Below are 23,003 nucleotides of genomic sequence, written 5' to 3'. Positions count from 1 at the left end.
GCAGACATACACTGGCAAAACTATGTATGCTGGTGTCCAGTTTAGTTAGGCGGCAAAATATTCAATGGACCAGCATAAATATATTTAAGTACATTTTGTTGTTGTCGATTTTTGAGAACTTCTTTTTTTGCAAATTATAAATTCATACAATCCCAATAAATTGCCGGATTAAAAAAAAAACACAAGAATAAGAGAAATACCAAATACAAACTCAAACATAAGATATCCAGACTTGAAATGCAAAACCAATTTTTAAGATTTGTGCTGTTAAAAGGTTTTTAAGAGCCTTCGCACAAAAAAAATGCAAAACAGCAACGAACATTCTGAGACAGCTACGAAATCATTTAAATGAGCAGTGATTTTTTGTTTGTTGGTGAAATCCTTTTTTTCGAAAGCGATTTTGCTTTATTAGTCACTCATAAATGATGCCTGAGTGAAGGACGACAATGACCAGTTCAAGCCGACAGAATGCTGTCTGGAAACTGAGCGTCAAGAAATGATTAAAACTCATCATTATTGAAATGCATTAAAATGGTCTTATAGTAGCTTTTGAAAGCACACAACCGATCACATCTCTGTAGAAAGGTGATCGTTATTTATGATGCCATTAAATATTGAAAGTCTGGAATGATGAAAGCTTGCATTTCAGAATGACTGTAATGTGTTGCCACTTTTTGTTTTTGAAATCATAAAACTTTATTGAAATACGAGTATCATATCATTTTCTAAATGAATGTTGGCCATTTTAAATGGAACTTTATTTCCTTATGAGTATCTGTTACATCTTGCTGAACTTTCTCTGGGACTTTGTTCCTATCAGTAAAAGCAAGGAAATTCGATGGGAGACAGCACGGGATGTAGGACACATTATGTTAGTCCACTTCACTTATAATACAGCATCAACTACATACGACATCAACTAATGATGTACATTTGTTCCAATAGCTCAAGTTCCTGTGGATTCCAATCTTAATTGCCTGGCATATTAAATTAGCGTTAATTCTGTGTGTGTCTGTAGTAAATATTGAACCGAATATCGGGCATAGCGCCCATATAAATAGTATCCGATTTTACTTATTTTAGGGGTATTGGTAGAGCTGACAAACTATCGATAGTGTGACTATCGTTTTGATCGCTGTCGTAAACCTTTGTTTTTAACGAATTTCAAACCAAGTTTGTCTTATGCCAGACTATGAAAACATTAACATGAAAATGAGTTTATAGGTAAGAGGTGTGAAGGGGATGAAACTCTGTACACAAGGTTCTGTAATCTGAAATTACTCTCTGTGTTTAAATTCATAACTTTCAAAAAATTTTCATAATCTGGCATAAGTCCCAATTTACATTAGGCGAGTTTACTTGCGGCAATTGTCAGTTTGTGGGTGAGAGAGGGTGCTGAGAGGCAAAGGGTTACCATATGCCTCACCTCTCTCTCCTACAAAATGACAATTGCCGCAAGTAAACTCGCCCAATGTAAATTGGGACTAAGACTATTTTCGAAGCAATTTTCCTGAAATAACCAAAAAAACATGTTTTGGTGTGGCCAACCTAAACCTTGACAGCAATCAAAACGATAGTCGTACTATGCAGTTGGCAATACTATCAATCCCACGGCAGCGGGTTCTTTCGTAACGGATTGACCCGGAACAACACAAAATCAACGTTCCGGCCAGCGGCTGCCACCTCAGTGTACATATGTTTGTATTTGTTTCGTTTTTCTGTGTTGGGAGCAGCATATCCCGGAATGCCTGCTCCGAATTCTTTTGGTCCGTGCCGGGACGGAGGAAACCCCAGGACCAATATATCTGTGCTCAGTTTGTCACATCCGCATCTTTACCCACATCCAACCTTCGGTGAGATGCAATAGATGTCAGGAGTGGGTGCATCTAAGGGGTTGCTCTGGACTTGTCCACGTGATGGACTACGACAGGGACTATGTTGCTGCATGCAACACAGTCCCCAGTGAGTCGTCGTCGAATTACGATACTCCCTCGTCATCTGACTACGAAACTCCCCCGCAGTCACCTCGACAACAACTGCACACGCAGCCTTAAACACCAGCCGTTGTTTTCCCAATCCCAGAGAATGCATCCTTTTTGCAATTTAATTGCAATGGACTCCGAGGTAAGATCGAGGAAATAGTAGATTTCATGAGTCGGAAGAACATCAAGGTACCGCAGCGATAGCAAGGAACCAAGCTCAACAACAACTGTAGCTTACAACATTGTGATGGTTACAATGTGCTAAGGAAATATCGCACCAGAAGTTGAGGTGGGAGATTAGCTTTCATATTGCACCAGTCTGTCCAATACACACCTATCTCGCTTGAGCCAGTCTCTAATGACCCGTACATGGAATGTATGGGGGTAGCAGTCAGGTGTGGAACTGCCGCTTTTGGAAGGTCATAATCGTCTGGTCCTGGGGGACTTTAATGCGCATCATGAGATGTGGCATTCGGCCCTCGGAAACGACCAGAGAGGTACAGCTCTGGCTGAGCAGATTGACAGCTCTACGTTTTGCACGGTCAATGAGGGCACCCCTACCAGAAGTAGAGGAGAGTGTCACAGCTCACAAATGACGTTACCTGGAAACCCGTCATTTCCCTTGGATCAGACCATCTCCCCATAATTGTCTCCATTAGTAGACCACCCGATTTCATTACCTCTAAACGCCGCACATTCGTCAGTCATAAGAAAGCTGATTGGCCGGGTTTCAGAGAGTTCAGCAATCACCGCTTCAGAGAACTGCCCAATCCTTCTGATTTACGGAAAGGACGTTCCGAGACATCATCACTGCTGCAGCCTCTCGCCATAACCCTGCTGGTCGAATATTCGAAGTAAGACCAAACTTCCCAGCAGAGGCGACGGGATTAGCAAATGAGCGTGATGAGCTTCGCCGAACCAAGCCCAATGACCCCAGAGTCAGGGAACTGACATTGGAACATAACAGGCTGGTCTGCGAGCCTAAGCTCAACAACCGGTTAAATCATCTGAAAAGTTGCAACATTGGAGCCGGTATAGGTGAATTATGAGCAACGGTTAAGTCACTCTCGAACCCTGGAAGAAGGGAAGATAGGACCTCCGTCACGATTGGCGACGTTACGTTCACTGACCCGAAGAGGTGCGCAAGTTATTTCAATCGACAGTTTGTCGAGCACCCCGAGAGTGACAGGGCGAAGAGAAGAGTATTAGTCGCATCAGATCTCTTCCTGCCGAGGAGCAACCACCACAGTTTACAATGGATGATGTTGCCAATGCCATCAGGAACGCTAAATCATCCAAAGCGTTGGGCCCTGATGGAATCTCTATGGTAATGCTGAAGCAGCTGGATGAGCCGGGAGTGGAATATCTGACTAAAGTTCTCAACTTATCGCTATCCACCCTCATTGGTCCCGAAGTCTGGAAAATGGGCAGGGTGGTCTCACTACGGAAGCCCGGCAAGGATGCCAGCAAAAGTGAATCGTACAGGCCGCCTTTGTCGCCCGTAGCAAAGACCCTTGAGGCCTTAGTCCTCCCCAGTATCAGAAATAGCTATCATGTTGCCGATCATCAGCATGGATTACGTAAGCAGCACAGCACGACAACTGCGATGCACCCCATTACCACACATATTTGTCAAGGACTCAACCAGAGACGGCCGTGCGATAGAACAGTGATGGTGGCGCTTGATTTATCAAAAGCTTTTGATACAGTCAGGCACTCCACGCTGTTTAAGGACATTGATAGTCAATTATACATTAGATATTCAATTATATGTGTGGACGCCGGTCGTACGTGGAATTCAGGAACAAGAAGTCCAAACCCCGTAGAGTGAAACAGGGAGTTCCCCAAGGTGGGGTGATATCTCCGGAACTGTTTAACATCTACCTCTCCTGTATTCCGCCCCTCCAGACGGCATCGAGATCGTAACGTATGCGGATGATTGCACGATCCTGGCGTCGGGTACCCATCTTACCACCTTTTTCCATTGGAGGAATATGCAGATTTCCGCCACAAAATCAACAGCCACTCTGTTCACCACATGGACAGCGCAGTTTGGTAGAGAATTGAATGTCGTGGTCGACGGTAGCAGAATTCCGACCACAAACTGCCCCAAAATTTTAGGGGTCACATTCGACACTACTTTCACGTCGTGTGCGCACGCCACAGCTATCTGAGACAAACTGAAAAGTAGGAACAAGGTCCTCAAGTCCCTAGCCGGCAGCACTTGGGGTGCAGATAAAGAAACCTTGTTGACCACATATAACGGTCGGTCTGTGGTAAGCTATGCGGCGCCAGTCTGGTCCCCGAGATTATGTGATACGAATTGGAAACAGATTCAAACTTGCCAGAATGCAGCAACAGGGTGCCTCCTCAAATTCTCAGTGGACCATCTACATGAGGAGGCAAAGATTCGTCCAGTAAAGCAACACAGTGAGATGCTTTCGTTGCAGTACCTGCTCGGATGTTACCGTGTGAGCCATCCCAATCACCATCTTGTGGGTAGGCCCGACACATACAGGCAGATCAGGAAGGATATCCATGCTCTAGAGGTAGAGGTCCAACGATACAGGAAGAACCCTAGATCAACAAGCGTATCAAACGGGTTTAAATAATATTCACACGGATGCAGTTGCCAACGCCTTAAGCAATTATAGTGTGAATAAAGTCCTCGAAATACATCCCCATCTATTGCAGCTGAGGAGCGTCAGCTGCCACGACAAACTAGAGTAGTTTTGGCTCAACTACGCACGGAATATTGCAGTCGCCTAAAATTCTTATTGGGCGGAAATCGATCGCGCCGTGCAAGACATCTGCCCAGTATGTGGCATGGGCCCGCACGACACAAAACACCATTTTAACTGCCCAGCCAAACCTACACATCTAACTTCATTGGATCTGTGGTTACATCCCATCGAAGCAGCCACTTTCCTGGAACTGGAGATAGACCCAGAGCCAGATTGAACAGAAGAACGAACATACAAACATAATAACAAACACTGTTACAACAACAACAACAATAGTCGTACTATCGATAGTTTACCCGTTCTATGCATTGTCTACATTTTTCGCCAAATCCCTCAATTCGACTTTTCAGGGAGTAAAAACTTTCTTTCCAAAAATCATAATTACCAATTAGAGCAAAACACTTACAATGTGCCAAAAATGTAGATAAAAACTTAAACAAAACTCTGTAATAAATATGAAAATGTTATCATTTAGACCTTATACAACATGCCTGTTCAATGAATTTTCATTCATATCAATTCATATTGATTACAATCGGGTTACTGGTTGCGTTGTAGCAACGCATATATGTTCGTTCCTCTGCATTCAGGCCCCTCTGTATAAAAATTTTTTCAACATAGACTGATTGCGCCCATAAAAGTTGGGCTAGCTGAGTAGCTAAACAAAAGCACTGTTCCGTGTGACCCAGTCCACATGCTGGACATGTGTTGGGGGTCTTGGCATCAATTTGGGCCCAATACGAATTGAGGCGGCTGCTTCGTCCGTATCTTAACTGGGCTAAAAAAAACTTGTGTTTGCCTTGTCAGCTGGCGTTCTTCTACTGCGATGGATGGGGTGTGGTCCCCAAGAGCGGCATTCACACTTCCTGCGTGCCTGCATCAATGTGAATGCTATCCAACCCTGCTTGATAGGCTCGATGGTGTGGAGGTTCCCGTTTATACCTCTCTCTATAGATCATAAATATCTCTCCTGACGTGTCTGGGTGGAGGAAGCCTGTCCATTAAATCGTGACAAGGATGCTCGCGATAACACCCAAAAAGGTACTTCATCGACAACATCCTGTTGTGCTAATGGACCGGTAAAATCTTCTTCTCCTCATGAAGATGGTCCACTGGTGTCATGAGGAGGAACCTTGTTGCAATCCTCAGGGCGCCATTCCTGCGGGTTTGAATATTTTTAAACTGCGGTCAGCGACTTGATGACCTTCAGTTAGTAGACATTTAACCCATCACAATAGTCATCGACGACCCGACGCGAAGATTGCGCGATAATCCGCATACATTACGAACTCTATGCTGTCTTGGGGCTATGGAATTTCAGAAAGGCAGAAGTTGAACTGTGGGTGACGTAGGGGATGGAAGATACCAAGGAACGGTCCTGACCGGTTTAAAAATGGCAAAGCCCAGGATTTATCTTGGTCCCTCTTTCATCTCAAGTGGACACTGACCTCCACGTGGTGTCACCTGGGGAACTGCCTTTAACACACCTTAAAGGTAGTGAGCTAACATGTGCCGCGCGTTCACCCATAAGAACGTTAAAAACTTGGATTTGGGCGTCGGGTTAGTAACCCTCCCCTAGAAAAACAGCCTACTATGAAAAAACAAAAGAAAAGAAAAACAAATCCCTTTAAAGTTGACGAACCCCGCAAACGTTTTAAGGATCATGATCTGCGAATCTGCACCTTGAATGTTCGCACTCTTTATAGAGAAGGTGCAGTCTTCGCATTGGCAGACGTACTTGAAAAGTACAAGGCCGATATTACTGTCATACAGGAAATACGATGGATTGGGAAATCTGGTATCCAGCTTCACCCCAGTGAATGAAAGACTTGCTGCAATTCGAATAAAAGCTGAATTCTTCAACATCAGCTTTATTTGCGCTCATGCTCCCGCTGAAGAAAAAGACGAGCAGACAAAAGATATGTTTTACGAGCGCTTAGAAGAAACATATGACCGTTGCCCTGCCCATGACATTAAAATTATTCTAGGCGATTTTAATGCCAAAATTGGAAAGGAGAATATCTTTGGCCCAACAGTTGGGAATTTCAGTCTCCACAGTGAAACATCTGACAATGGTATGAGGCTGATAGACTTTGCAGCTGCAAAAAACATGATAGTTAGCTGTACCAGATTTAATCATCTCGATATTCATAAGGGCACCTGGCTGTCTCCAGATCAGAAAACAATAAATCAAATTGATCATGTTGTGGTAGATGGAAGACATTCATCGAGCGTGTTGGATGTACGATCGTTCCGAGGCGCAAACATTGATTCGGCCCACTACCTTGTTGCAGCAAAGGTACGTACCCGTCTAAACGTTGCAAATCAAGCACGAACAGATACGACGCGGAAGTTGGATATCGATAGGCTGCAAACACAACAGATAGCCACAGCATATTCCACTCAACTAGCCTAATTGCTTAACGCGAGCACTCCTTGTCCCGATAACATAACAACACAATGGCAAAATATTGCCCTCCCCATGCAAACAGCCGCAAAATCCATACTTGGATTCCAGAGACCTCCACAAAGGAATTTATGCTATGACCAGGAGTGTCGTGCTGCTACCGAACAGAAAAGTGCGGCATATAGAGCTACTTTACAATCAGTAGCAACGCGTAGCGCACGAGAGAGATATCGGGAGAAAAGGAGAAAAGCGAAACGTCTTTTCCGCAAGAAAAATAGAGAAATGGAAAAGCGGGAGTGTGAAAAAATCGAGATGTACAGGAGTCAGAATGAAGTCCAAAAATTCTACCAAAGAGTGAAACATCAAACAGATGGCTTTGGTACAGGCACATCCTCCTGTAGAGACCAGCAAGGTAATCTGGTAACAGATACAGATAGCGTGCTCAGAATAAGAAAGGAACATTTCACCAATCTGCTGGTATCCAATAGTAGCGAAGACGATGATACCACAGATCCAATCAATCCCGCGACGGCCGGTTCTATGCACCGGATTGACTCGGAGGAATCTTCGACCAGGGGCCGTCACCTCAACAATTATGTGTTTGTGTTCGTGTATTTTTTCACCATGGGAGCGGCAATTTATCCCGGAATGCCTGCTCCGAGCTCTTCTGGTCCGTGCCGGGATAGAAATGAACCCCGGGCCAGTATGGATCTGTTCCGTTTGCTAGATCCGCATCCACCACATGTCAACAATGGTGAGATGTAATGGATGTATGGAATGGGTGCATTTTCGTGGGTGCTCTGGCCTTAGTAGCACCCGGGATTACAGCGACAGGTATGTTGCTGCTTGCTGCGTCAGCGCATCACCCAGTGCGTCTTCTACGTCGTCGTCTGACTCTTCGTCGTCGTCGGAATACGAGACGCTCCCGCAGTCTCCCCAACAACAACAACAACAAATGCAGCATCTAACACCACATGTTGTTGTTCAACGGCCCGGAAATGCATCATTCCTGCAATTCAATTGCAACGGTCTCCGCAATAAGGTCAGTGAAATTGTGGACTTTATGAGTCGGAAAAACATCACGGTCGCCGCGATCCAGGAAACAAAGCTCACCGCCACCTGTAGTTTACGTTGTGATGGTTACAACGTTTTGCGGAAGGATCGCACAAGAAGCGGAGGAGGAGGACTTGCCTTCCTAATACACCAGTCTGTCCAGTACAGACCTATCTCGCTTGAGCTTGGCTCTAGTGAACCATACATGGAGTGTATGGGGGTAGCAGTAAAGTGTGGTACTGCCGAGGTAGAGCTGCTTAATGTGTACATACCGCCGATGAATAGCTGTGCCCGACGTTATATGCCCAATATTAGTTTGCTGTTAGAGGGCGATAACCGTCTGGTGCTAGGGGACTTCAATCATGAGCTTTGGCACTCCGTCCTAGGTAATGACCAGCGGCGTACAGCGCTGGCAGAGCAAATCGATAGCTCCACGTTTTGCACAGTGAATGAAGACGCTCCTACCAGGATTAGAGGAAACTGCCACAGCTCGCCAGATATCACCATTGTGGCACCAGGCCTGATAAATGACGTATCCTGGCAATCCGTCATTTCCCTTAGTTCGGACCATCTCCCTATCATCGTCTCCGTAAACAGACCACCCGACTTCATAACCTCTGAACGCCGTACTTTCCTGAACCATGGGAAAGCTGATTGGCAAGGTTTCAGAGAATTTACCAATGACCGCTTCAGTCAATTGCCCACCCACTCAGATCCTCGGGTAGCTGAGAGAACTTTCCGGGACATCATCACTAAAGCAGCCGCTCGCTACATACCTGCTGGTCGAATACCCGAAGTAAGACCAAATTTCCCAGCAGAGGCGACGGGACTAGCAAATGAACGTGATGAGCTTCGTCGTACGAACCCCGAAGACCCAAGAGTTAGAGAACTTACTCTTGAAGTCAACAGGCTAGTGGGCGAACATAAGCGGAAAAAGTGGCTAGACCATCTGAAGCAATGCAACATTGGTGCAGGAATAAGTAAATTGTGGGCAACGGTTAAATCGCTCTCGAGTCCGGAAAAGAAGGATGACAGAACGGCTGTTTCTTTCAACGGCGTGACAGTAACTGACCCAAAGAGTTACCGGCAGTTCATAGAGCACCCCGAGAGTGATAGGGCGAATAGAAGTGTGCTACGCCGTATAAGAAGAACTCATCCAGCCGAGGAGGTATCACCACAATTTACGATGAGCGAGGTTGCAGATGCCATCCGAAACACTAAATCATCCAAAGCGTTGGGCCCGCACCGAATATCGATGGTAATGCTTAAGCAGCTGGATGAACCTGGAGTTGAGTATTTAACAAGTGTTCTCAACCTATCGTTAGCCACCCATGTTGTACCGGATGCCTGGAAAGTGGGCAGGGTGGTCCCGCTACTGAAGCATGGCAAGGATGCCAGCAGAGTTGAATCGTACAGGCCGATTTCACTCCTGTCGTCAGTAGCAAAGATCCTAGAGGCGCTACTCCTCTCCACGATGAGAAGGTGTTTTCCAGTTGCCCAACATCAACATGGATTTCGGACGGCATAGAGATCGTGATGTATGGGGATGATTGTACGATCTCGGCGTCGGGTCCTATCGTAGATGACATATGTGATAGGTTAAATGTCTACATAGCTGACCTAGTGCAGTTCTTCCATCTGAGGAATATGAAAATATCCGCCGCTAAATCCACAGCCACGCTGTTCACCACATGGACGGCTGAGATGGGGCTCCCACTGAACATATTGGTCGATGGTGCACTGATTCCGACCACTAACTACCCTAAAATACTGGGTGTAACGTTCGATAGCATGTTCAAGTCGTCCGCGCATGCCACAGCTATTTGCAATAAGATCAAAAGTAGGAACAAGGTTCTCAAGTCGCTGGCTGGCAGCACTTGGGGTGCTGATAAAGAAACCTTGTTGACCACCTACAATGCAATAGGCCGGTCTGTGGTAAGCTATGCGGCGCCAGCGTGGTCCGCAAAGGTTAGCGTATCGCAGTGGAAGAAGATTCAAACCTGCCAGAATGCCGCCCTGAGGACTGCAACAGGGTGCCTCCTCATGACACCAGTGGACCATCTTCATGAGGAGGCGAAGGTTTTACCGGTGCGTCAGCACAATAAGATGTTGTCGATGCAGTACCTGCTTGGGTGTTACCGCAGTGAGCATCCCTGTCACGATTTAATGGACAGGCGCCCCCACCCAGGCACGTCAGGAAAGACTTTCATGATCTAGAGAGAGAGGTCCAAAGGTATAAAAGAGAACCGCTAGATCAACGAGCCTATCAGGCAGGCTTGAATCGCATTCACACCAACATGGTTGCGCAAGCAGTACGAAGATACAGTGTGAATGCCGTACTTGGAAACCATCCCCCATCCATCGCAGCAGAAGAACGACAGCTGCCAAGGCAAACACGAGTGGTTTTAGCTCAGTTAAGATCCGGACGATGCAGCCGCCTCAATTCGTATTGGGCCAGAATTGACGCCACGATACCCAACATATGTCCAGCATGTGGATTGGGACCACACGATACTCTGCATTTATTCAAATGCCCATCTAACCCCACTCACCTGTCTCCTCATTCTTTATGGACGCAACCAGTCCAGGTTGCAGAATTCTTGAGTCTGGATACAGAGGAACTTGATAACTGAAATAATACACGAACGAACATATATGCGTTGCTACAACAACAACAACAACAACAGATCCAATCCCAGAAGATGGTATAGAATGTATACCACCCGGCCAAGATGAGGTAAAAACAGCAAACAACCGGCTGAAGAATAACAAAGCAGCAGGTGCCGATGGCTTGCCAGCCGAGCTGTTTAAAACCGGAGGCTCCAACTATAGGGGCATAAGTCTTCTCCCTATTGCATATAAGATAGGGATTTTGTGCGAACGACTAAAGCCAATGGTCAACGAGATAATTGGACCATACCAATGTGGCTTTGGACCTGGCAAGTCCACCATTGACCAGATATTTACCCTGCGGCAAATCCTAGAGAAGACCCAAGAGATGCAGATCGACACATTTCACCTTTTTGTCGATTATAAAGCAGCATTCGACAGTCCCCTCCGATCAAAGGTATTCCATGCAATCCTGAATTTGGTATCCCCGCAAAGCTCAAAGATGGCTTTAACTGATACTAGGTCCTCAGTTAAAATTGGAAAGAACCTCTCCGAAGAATTTTGTACCAAAAGAGGTTTCAGACAAGGAGACAGCTTTTCGTGTGACCTATTCAACATTTTGCTGGAAAAGGTAATACGAGATGCAAATGTCAAAAGAAATGGAACAATTTACACCAATAGCCACATGTTACTTGTCTAAGCTGATGACATAGACATCATGGGACGATCAGTGAAGGAAGTAACTGATACCTTTAGGAAGGTCGAAGCAGAATCTGCGAAAGTGGGTCTGGCAGTAAACGGCGAAAAGACCAATTTGATGGTGTCGACGCGCAAAGCGTCCATAGAGCTCGGACCAACTGTGGAAGTTGGTATCTACAATTTTGAGGTAGTTAAAGACTTCGCCTACCTCGGCACTGCCATAAACACAACAAACAACATCAGTTGTAAAATAAGAAGAAGAATTGTATTGGCCAACAGATGCTACTATGGTCTAAGTAAGCAATTTAAACACAAAGCCACATCTCGTCAAACAAAAATAACACTATACAAAAAGCTGATACTACCCGTGCTAATGTATGGCTCCGAAGCATGGGTACTTGCGCAAGCAGATAAGGCAGTGTTTGGTGTGTTTGAGAGGAAAATTCTTCGAAAGATGTATGGACCGATTTGCGTTGACGGTGAATATCGACGTCGTATGAACCACGAGCTATATAAGCTATACAAAGACATGAATATAGTTCAACGTATCGAGATGCAACGATTGCGTTGGCTAGGCCATATCATGAGAATGAGCGATGATGAACCCGCTAAAAAGGCGTATGAATACATGCCACATGGCGGTGCACGCAGAATCGGCAGGCCTAAGCATCGATGGAGCATACAAGTGGATGAAGAAATGAAAAGGCGCGGTATTCCAAAAAGTCAAGCGAAAAACAGAGAGGAATGGGGATTTTTTCTAAGTTCTGTCTATGGAACAAATGTTCTGTAATGGGCCAACTAAGTAAGTAAGTACTTTTAATGCTCTATCTCTTCTAGTTTCGGAGATATCACGACTTTTCTATAAGTGTACATTTAATGCTCTATCTCTTATAGTTTCGGAGATATCACGACTTTTCTATAAGTGTACATTTAATGCTCTATCTCTTATAGTTTCGGAGATATTACAACTTTTCTATAAGTGTACTTTTAATGCTCTATCTCTTCTAGTTTCGGAGATATCACGATTTTTCTATAAGTTTACTTTTAATGTTCCAACTCTTCTAGTTTCGGAGATATCACAACTTTTCTATAAGGATACTTTTAATGATCTATCTCTTCTTGTTTCGGAGATATCACGACTTTTCTATAAGTGTACTTTTAATGCTCCATCTCTTTTAGTTTCGGAGATACCACGACTTTTTTAAAGGTGTACTTTTAATACTCTATCTCTTCTAGTTTCAGAGATATCACGACTTTTCTATAAGTGTACTTTTAATGCTCTATCTCTTCTAGTTTCGGAGATATCACGACTTTTTTATAGGGGAACTTTTAGTGTCCTATCTCTTCTAGTTTCGCAGATATCAAGACTTTTTATAGGTGTACTTTTAGTGCTCTATCTCTTCTAGTTTCGGAGATAGCACGACTTTTTATAGATGTACTTTTAATGCTCTATCTCTTCTAGTTTCAGAGATATCACGACTTTTCTATATGTGTACTTTTAATGCTCTATCTCTTCTAGTTTCAGAGATATCACGACTTTTCTATAAGTGTACTTTTAATGCTCTATCTATTCTAGTTTCGGAGAGATCACGACTTTTTTATTGGTGTACTTTTAATGCTCTATCTCTTCTGGTTTCGGAGATATCACGACTTTTTTATAGGTGTACTTTTAATGCTCTATCTCTTTTAGTTTCAGAGATATCACGACTTTTCTATAAGTGTACTTTTAATGCTCTATATCTTCTAGTTTCAGAGATATCACGACTTTTCTATAAGTGTACTTTTAATGCTCTATCTCTTCTAGTTTCGGAGATATCACGACTTTTTTATAGGTGTACTTTAATGCTCTATCTCTTCTAGTCTCGGAGATATCACGACTTTTCTATAAGTGTACTTTTAATGCTCTATCTCTTCTAGTTTTGGAGATATCACAAATTTTCTATAAGTGTACTTTTAATGCTCTATCTCTTCTAGTTTCGGAGAAAGCACGACTTTTTATAGGTGTACTTTTAATGCTCTATCTCTTCTAGTTTCGGAGATATCACCACTTTTTATAGGTGTACTTTTAATGCTCTATCTCTTTTAGTTTCGGAGATATCACGACTTTTTTATAGGTGTACTTTTAATGCGCTATCTCTTCTAGTTTCGGGGATATCACGACTTTTCTATAAGTGTACTTTTAATGCTCAATCTCTCCTTGTTTCGGAGATATCACGACTTTTCTATAAGTGTACTTTTATTGATCTATCTCTTCTAGTTTCTTAGATATCACGACTTTTTTGTAGGTGTACTTTTAATGCTCTATCTCTTTTAGTTTCGGAGATATCACGACTTTTTTATAGGTGTACTTGCTCTTCTAGTTTCGGAGATATCACGACTTTTCTATAAGTGTACTTTTAATGCTCTATCTCTTCTAGTTTTGGAGATATCACAACTTTTCTATAAGTGTACTTTTAATGCTCTATCTCTTCTAGTCTCGGCGATATCACGACTTTTTTATAGGTGTGCTTTTAATGCTCTATCTCTTCTAGTTTCGGAGATATCACCACTTTTTATAGTTGTACTTTTAATGCTCTATCTCTTTTAGTTTCGGAGATATCACGACTTTTTTATAGGTGTACTTTTAATGCGCTATCTCTTCTAGTTTCGGAGATATCACGACTTTTCTATAAGTGTACTTTTAATGCTCAATCTCTCCTTGTTTCGGAGATATCACGACTTTTCTATAAGTGTACTTTTATTGATCTATCTCTTCTAGTTTCTTAGATATCACGACTTTTTTGTAGGTGTACTTTTAATGCTCTATCTCTTTTAGTTTCGGAGATATCACGACTTTTCTATAAGTGTACTTTTAATGATCTATCTCTTCTAGTTTCGAAGATATCACGACTTTTCTATAAGTGTACTTTTAATGATCTATCTCTTCTAGTTTCGGAGATATCACGACTATTTTATAGGTGTTCTTTTAATGCTCTATCTCTTCTAGTTTCGGAGATATCACGACTTTTCTATAAGTGTACTTTTAATGCTCAATCTCTCCTTGTTTCGGAGATATCACGACTTTTCTATAAGTGTACTTTTATTGATCTATCTCTTCTAGTTTCTTAGATATCACGACTTTTTTGTAGGTGTACTTTTAATGCTCTATCTCTTTTAGTTTCGGAGATATCACGACTTTTTTTATAGGTGTACTTTTAATGCTCTATCTCTTCTAGTTTCGGAGATATCACGACTTTTCTATAAGTGTACTTTTAATGCTCTATCTCTTCTAGTTTCGGAGATATCACGACTTTTCTATAAGTGAACTTTTAATGCTCTATCTCTTCTAGTTTCGGAGATATAACGACTTTTCTATAAGTGTACTTTTAATGTTCTATCTCTTCTAGTTTCGGAGATATCACGACTTTTCTATAAGTGTACTTTTAATGCTCTATCTCTTCTAGTTTCGGAGATATCACGACTTTTCTATAAGTGAACTTTTAATGCTCTATCTCTTCTAGTTTCGGAGATATAACGACTTTTCTATAAGTGTACTTTTAATGCTCTATCTCTTCTAGTTTCGGAGATATCACGACTTTTCTATAAGTGAACTTTTAATGCTCTATCTCTTCTAGTTTCGGAGATATAACGACTTTTCTATAAGTGTACTTTTAATGTTCTATCTCTTCTAGTTTCGGAGATATCACGACTTTTCTATAAGTGAACTTTTAATGCTCTATCTCTTCTAGTTTCGAAGATATAACGACTTTTCTATAAGTGTACATTTAATGCTCTATCTCTTCTAGTTTCAGAGATATCACGACTTTTCTATAAGTGTACTTTCTAGTTTCGGAGATATCACGACTTTTCGTAGGTGTACTTTTAATGCTCTATCTCTTCTAGTTTCGGAGATATCACGACTTTTTGTAGGTGTACCTTTAATGCTCTATCTCTTCTAGTTTCGGAGAAATCACGACTTTTCTATAAGTTTACTTTTAACGCTCTATCTTTGTGTTGGAGATATACGACTTTTCTATAAGTGTAGTTTTAATGCTATATCTCTTCTAGTTTCAGAGATATCACGACTTTTCTATAAGTGTACTTTTAATGCTCTATCTCTTCTAGTTTCGGAGATATCACGACCTTTCTATAAGTGTACTTTTAACGCTCTATCCTTGTGTTGGAGATATACGACTTTTCTATAAGTGTAGTTTTAATGCTATATCTCTTCTAGTTTCAGAGATATCACGCCTTTTCTATAAGTGTACTTTTAATGCTCTATCTCTTCTAGTTTCGGAGATATCACGGCCTTTTTATAAGTGTACTTTTAATGCCCTTCTCAAGGCCAAAAACGTCTGAAGGAGCGTTCCAATGCTTTTCGATGTATTAGAGAGTTCCTAATTACTGTCTTGGCTACAATTTTTGTCCGTGTGTTCGATCTAAAATCTCAATGGTTTGGCTGGTATATGCCAAAATGTCCAAAAAACGTGTATAAAAACTTAAATTCAAAATTGGGAGGCTCGATTTTCACCGTAGACCTATGGTCTAGTGGAATTTTTGCTCAGTTCAATCCCAGAAGGGCCCATTAAGGTTTTCAAATCGTCCCGGCCTAGTATGTACCCTTTCTAGCTTAAAGGCCAAGGGTATAAAAAGTTACGCATAATATTCTAGAAACTTGTTTATTGAAATCTAAGATACATTGTTGTAGTTGACTGTATCCTTAATTTGTGGGCGGTTTTGCATCTTTGGACCAGAGTCGGAAAAAGTAGTAAAAATTTAATATTTTCAAAAGATTTTTGCTATTTTTACCATAAAGAACCATTCATAGATATTTCGAGTTTTCCAGAAAGTTGTTTATTGATGCCTTTGCTACATTATGGTAGTTGATTGTTTTCTTGAATATTGAACGGTTTAGTATCTGTGGACCAGAACCAGAGAAAACAGGATAAAAATGTCATTTGCTTTGCTATTTTGACCTTTAAGAATCGTTTATACATAGTTCGTATGTTCTAGAAAGATGTTTATTGAGATCTGTGATACATTTTTGTAGTTGCTTGTTTGCTTCAAATTTGATCGGTTTGACAGCTGTAGACCAAAACCCGAAAAAAAATTTAAAAGAAGTCTGACCTTGGCGATTTTGACCTTTCAGATGAAGTTTGATGGATTATGTGTTAACAATTTTTGTTTTTTTTAGGACGAGAGCTACAACTTCGCCTCTGAGAAAAATTTAAATTTCCTAACGGTTTGGAAGATATATTCCTGACTATATAACCCTTTTTACATCAAAGCCTCAAACCTTTGGAGGCCTATAACCGCGAAAGTTGATGAGATAGGAAAAAACGGCGAGAGACGTGTCTTCTCTTTTTATACCCTTAGCATTTATGCCAACGTGGGTATATACACTTTCATACGGGCAAAATGTCCCTCAGCGCACGGTAAATCTCGAACGGGTCAACCGATTCGATCCAAAATTTTGCTTTCGTAATATTTTGTCCAAACTTAGTTTAAGTTCGAAGATGGGCTATATCGGTCCACTCCTTCCGGTCCCTCCCCCACAAAAGTTCGAAAATGTTCGGAAAATTTGTGCGCACGATAACTCTTGAAGGGAGTAACGGATTTGGTCCATACTTTGCATATCGTGAAATTCCTACCAGACTTAGATGAGGTTCCAATATGGACTCAATTGGTCCACTCCTTCGGGTACCTACCACACATAATTTCGGAACAGTTCAGCTTAGAACCTGCTCTCGAATCGCTTTGGTTTTTGTGGTAACATCTTGTATTCAAGACCTCCTCTCGAGTCACTTTGATTTTTGTTGAAGCGACTTGCATTCGCCACCCCCATTACGGCGGTAAAAGTTTTTTCAGGGGCAAGTCCATAAGCAGCCAGAAAGGTGTAAAAAACCCCTATGCCACCATATGAGGCGGCCGGAAAAAATTTGGCCTTCGTCATATTTTGTCCAAATTTAGATTCATGGTTCAATACCACAACGTAAGGTACTTCTCCCCAATATTAAAAAAAAATTCATAGGACGATTTCTCTTGAACGGGACAACCAATTTGGTCCAAACTTTGGATCTCACAATATTTGTCCAAATTTAGTTTAACTTCTAAAATCGCCCATATCGGTCCTCCCTAAGGGAGGTGCAGTTAATTCCTAATCCACATTTTTATCGCAAGTTCAAATGAACAAAAAGGGCCACAAAATTCTGAAGTGGCCGTAAACACATTCGATCTGTCCGTAGATGAAAGTTTCAACTCTCATTGAAAGTTTCAACTAAATCCATATTTATATTAGGCACCCTCTCTCAACGACAAACTGACAATTGCCGCAAGTACAATTGCCTAATGTAAATGTCATACACAAACCACATTGAAAAAATTTAGATTTTTTTGTTAAAAAAAAAAATTATATCATTGAAAAAGCGCTTACGAAATTTGTATGATTCTCAGAATTAAATAAAATTTGTGAGAGACAAATGTTATGTCAGTGTGGTTATCTCATGTAGCTCTAATGTATATTTTCAAATAGAGTTAAAGTTCACATTGAATGATTCGCAATTGTTATTTTATAGATAAAAAATTTACACATGTATGTATAAAAGTTTTTAATTTTTTAGCAATACAAAATAAATTCACACCCCATAAATTATCCTTTACGATAAAGATTACCATCGAAGCCTTCTAATAATTGAAAATCCTCCTTAGTTTTCCCACATGTTGCTTGAGTGTTCGATTCGAAACGATTCTCTACCATATCCGAATCCACAGATTTTGACTTTGCCCTAATTTTTCTCTTTTTCTCAGTATTTAGTCCAACAACAGTGCAGTCTTTTGGCATAGTCGTATGCGATTTTATACTTGAATCTTGTAACATGGCGACAGGTTGGATATCAACCTCACTGCAAATATTGGAGCTACCACAAGCCATACACTGAAGACCGTGCATAATAATACCAGCTGCACGTGGACATTCTTCTCTAGCCTGGAGCTCATTTAAATCTCTAGTAATACGAAAAAAATTGTCTTTGATGTATTTCTTAAGGGCTGGAACATGAATTTTGTCCAGCTTCGCATCTAACATATCCTGAACCTCTTCCATGGTGCAAATAAATTGAGTTTGATTTTCATTTATTTTTTTGCGCAAAATTTCGATTTCATTGAGGCAGGTTTCAAGTAATTGAATTTTCAAATATTGTTCCTTGGTTTTCTCAATGAATGCACTGAATTCCTCTTCTAAAGATTTGATTTTATTTTCCAACTGAAATATTCGTTCTACCATTGGGGCGGAAATACGACGCAAAAGTTTCTTAAGAAAATCTGTATTTTTGAGCAGTGTACAGGCTATTTCATTATCAGGATTACATATGGTGCAAAGATCTTCAGTGCCAAATGTTTCCCAAGTCGTCCAATCCAATGATGTTTCTGCCTTATTATTTCTACAGCTTGTTTCTTGTAAATGACAGGATAATTTTAGCTGCAACATTTCAATATCTTTTTCTAATTTTGTTAAACGTTGTAATTTCTCACTTATCCTTTCGACCTGTTCGTCATTAATACCCAAAGGTGATGCGTGGGATTTCTTGAGGAGATTTTGTAATTTTTCTCCTTCGAAGGAACTCAAAACAACTGTTTCCGTTTGACAATTTAGTTTTTTAAGAAGAATTTCAATAAGACTCTGTAGAACAGCGATATTGATATTCGTCAAATCCTGAGAACCCAAGGCGATTGTTGTTAAGTCTTGTAATTTGAATTCCATATTTTCTTCACAGCAGCTAAACAATTAAATGCCGAAATAAAAATTACACTTTCAAATAAGTGACAACTTCCTTCCTTCCTAAAACTTCAAAACAATATACACAATCTGTGTATGTGTGTGTGCTGTTTGAATAATATGACAAACAATTTTAAAAACAATAGAATTCAATGATTTTTAAATTTGTTTTTAGAGCATTTGTAGGGAAGAAGTTCGTCAGCTTTTGATTGAAACAATCATTTTATCATATCCACAATTCGATTATGTGGAGAAACTTTGACACTTCATTCATTTTTCGCTTTTTTTATAAAATGCTCAAAAATGTTATTGTAAACAAACCCACTTGTTGCTTTTGTGTTTACTAATTTTGACGTTTTAGGAATTCAGGAAAAGCAAGGGTTCTGTAGATTATTTTCATTTAAATCTACCTCTTTACTTATACCATGCGTACACGAATTAACCCGTTCATACGACATGGTACATCATTCATAGCAACATGATTCATATTTTCATAGTTTTTACTGAATTTAAAGAAAGTTTCAGCCAGAAGAAGAGTAAATTTAATTGATATGAACTGAAAAAATAGTTGTCCTTCTTTCATTCATGTTTTCTATTTTTTCTCACAATTTTGGTGTTTTCAGTTTATTTTCAATTTTTTCTATTTTAAAAATTAACGAGAGAGAGGCCTGCCAAAATAACTTTTTGGTATACAGACTTTCCGGCAGGCATTTGATTTTTGTTTCTAAATTTCTACGTGAATTTGAAACGATGGACAAGAAATGTAAATGCAATGAAAGAGAAGACAAAATTTGCTATGATTTGAATGTATACTAGTCGTTAAACCGTTTACTTTTCATTCATATTTTGCAGTTTTTCTAAAAATGTTTGGGTTTTTAATAAATTTTTAATTTTTTATTTTTCTTGTCATAATTAATTTATTTCGATAAATTCTCTCATTTGTTAGAGATGGGACATATTTTATCGTCGTTCTGAGAGTAATTTAAATTGAACAATGTACACAAATCGTTGTTCGTTCTCAAAATTTTGTATGGGAAATTAAGTAATTACATCGTAATTTGGGGTCGAACAACGAATAGAGAGCGAAACACTGTCAGTCTGAACAAGGCATAAGCCAATTTTGAACTAGGTTGCCCTTTTCTTCTTTTTATACCCTACACCACTATGTGGTAAGGGGTATTATGTGTTAGTGCATTTGTATGTAACATACAAAAGGAAGCGAGATAGACCCATAGTTCCTTCTAGGGATATACATAGAATCACTTTCTGAGTCGATTTATGCATGTCCGTCCGTCCGTCCGTCCGTCCGTCCGTCCGTTCGCAACATACAGGTCGCATTTGTTGACCGATTTCGCTGAAAATTGGGGAATACCATTTTTTTAGCCGTCGGAAGATCAAGTTCGAAGATGGGATATATCGGTCCACGTTTTGGTATAGCCCCCATATAACGGTACCCCCCGATTTACGGTATTTTGACGTTTTCAGCTACATTTTCAGACCGATTTGGCTATAATTTGACATTTAGGGTTCTTAAGTGTCAATAAACTTATATAACAAAACTTGTGGACATAGGTCCACGATTTGGTATAGCCCCCATATAACGGTACCCCCCGATTTGCGATATTTTGACGTTTTTAGCTACATTTTCAGACCGATTTAGCTATAACATGACATTTAGGGTTCTTAAGTTTCAATAAACTTATATAACAAAAGTTGTGGACATAGGTCCCCGTTTTGGTATAGCCCCCATATAACGGTGCCCCCCGATTTACGGTGTTTTGATGTTTTTAGCTACATTTTCAGACCGATATAGCTATAATTTGACATTTAGGGTTCTTAAATGTCAATAAACTTATATAACAAAAGTTGTGGACATAGGTCCACGTTTCGGTATAGCCCCCATATAACGGTACCCCCCGATTTACGGTATTTTGACAGTTTTAGCTACATTTTCAGACCGATTTAGCTATATTTTGACACTTAGGGTTCTTAAGTGTCAATAAACTTATATAACCAAACTTGTGGACATAGGTCCACGTTTTGGTATAGCCCCCATATAACGGTACCCCCGATTTGCGGTGTTTTGACGTTTGTAGCTACATTTTCAGACCGATGTAGCTATAATTTGACATTTAAATTTATTAGGTCTATAAATAAATGTACCAAATTATATCGAAATCGGTTCAGATTTGGATATAGCTCCCATATATTTTTCCGCCGATTTGGCGTATTTGCTGCACCAAACACGCTATATACGTCCGATTTTGATGAAATTTTGAATGTGTAACTGAATTCGGTCTCAAAATAAATGTCCCAAACTACATCGAAATCGGTTCATATTTGGATATAGCTCCCAAATATATTTTCGGCCGATTTGACGTATTTGCTGAAAACACGCTATTTACGTGCAATTTTGAGGAAATTTGGAATGTGTGACTGAATTTAGTCTAGAAATAAGTGTAACAACTTATATCGAAATCGGTTCAGATTTGGATATAGCTCCTATGTATATTTTCGCCCGCTCTGTCTAATTTTGATGAAATTTGGGATGTGTATACATATATATGTATATAAATCAGTTCAAATTGATACATATCTCCTATATTTTACATATTCACAGTGGTGTAGGGTATCATATAGTCGGCCCCGCCCGACTATGATGCTTTCCTTACTGGTTTATTTTATATTTCACGTTGCGCCTTAACTAATATTAAATGAAAGGTGCTTACACCAGGGAAGTTTTTGCGGACTCTGAAACTACAATGCTCATAGATGAGAAAAATCAAAAAATAAAAAAATGACGTCAAAGTTCACATTTTTAGGTTTTTTTTATACCCTCCACCATAAGATGTGGGGTATATTAAGTTTGTCACTCCGTTTGTAACTACTCGAAAAATCATTGAAGACCCCACAAACTATATATATTCTTGATCAGCGTGCAATTCTACATCGAAATAGCCATGTCCGTCCGTCTGTCCGTCTGTGAAATCACTCTAGCTTCCAAACGGATTAAAGTAGGTGGATGAAATTTTAGTAAAATCTATTATATGTATGTAGGACTTTTGGTATAGAAAGCGGGCTATGTAGGTCCACGTTTTGGTATAGCCCCCATATATAGTACGCGCCATTTTAAGATATTTTGAATGTATTAGTCCCATTTGATCACAGAGTCGGTTGTAACTTTGCATTTTGCGTTTCAAGAGGCTAAGAAACATATCTACTATAAAATGTTTACATAGGTCAACGCCCCATATATAGTAAACGTCATTTTTAGATATTTTGAGTGTATCAGTTCCATTTGAGCACCGAATTGGTGGCAATGTGGTATTTTGTGTCTCCAGAGGCTAAAAAACAGTTCTATCTAAGTTTGTTTATATAGGTCCACGTTTTGGTAGAGCCCCCATATAACGCCCCATATATAGTACGCGTCACTTTAAGATATTTTGAATGTATTAGTCCCGTTTGACCACAGAATCGGTTGAAAGTTTGTATTTTGTGTTTCCATAGGCTAAGAAATATTTCTACCATAAAATGTTTATATAGGTCAAGGTTTTGATATAGACCCCATAGGACGATACCTCCCGATTTTCGGTATTTTGAAGGCTGTGGCCTCAATATTCCACCGAAATGCCTGAAATTTGGTGGTTAGTCTTCATTTGGGGTACAAAACATTCCATATGAAATTTGTCGGTATAGGTCACATGCCCTCATATAGTCCCCATAGGACGATATCTCCCAATTTTAGGTATTTTTGA

The 23,003-nt window shown here is 40.4% G+C and overlaps 1 protein-coding gene across 1 annotated transcript; it reads right to left on the bottom strand.

Annotated features, from left to right (window-relative positions):
- Nucleotides 1–18,070: 18,070 nt before the first annotated feature.
- Nucleotides 18,071–19,270, bottom strand: LOC141402267 (uncharacterized). The gene has a single exon (XM_073983171.1). The coding sequence runs from the start codon at nt 19,231–19,233 to the stop codon at nt 18,124–18,126; it is 1,110 nt and encodes a 369-aa protein (XP_073839272.1). The 5' UTR covers nt 19,234–19,270; the 3' UTR covers nt 18,071–18,123.
- Nucleotides 19,271–23,003: the final 3,733 nt, after the last annotated feature.

Source organism: Musca autumnalis, unplaced genomic scaffold (genome assembly GCF_047663935.1).
Source record: "Musca autumnalis isolate F117 unplaced genomic scaffold, ASM4766393v1 scaffold_4, whole genome shotgun sequence".
In the NCBI taxonomy this organism is placed as follows: Eukaryota; Metazoa; Arthropoda; class Insecta; order Diptera; family Muscidae; genus Musca; species Musca autumnalis.
The sequence above is the reverse complement of the archived record's forward strand: the minus strand, read 5'-3'. Positions and strand labels throughout refer to the sequence as shown.

Coding starts and splice junctions, on each gene's coding strand:
- LOC141402267 (XM_073983171.1), bottom strand. CDS start 19,233: ATGGAATTCAAATTACAAGACTTAACAACAATCGCCTTGGGTTCTCAG.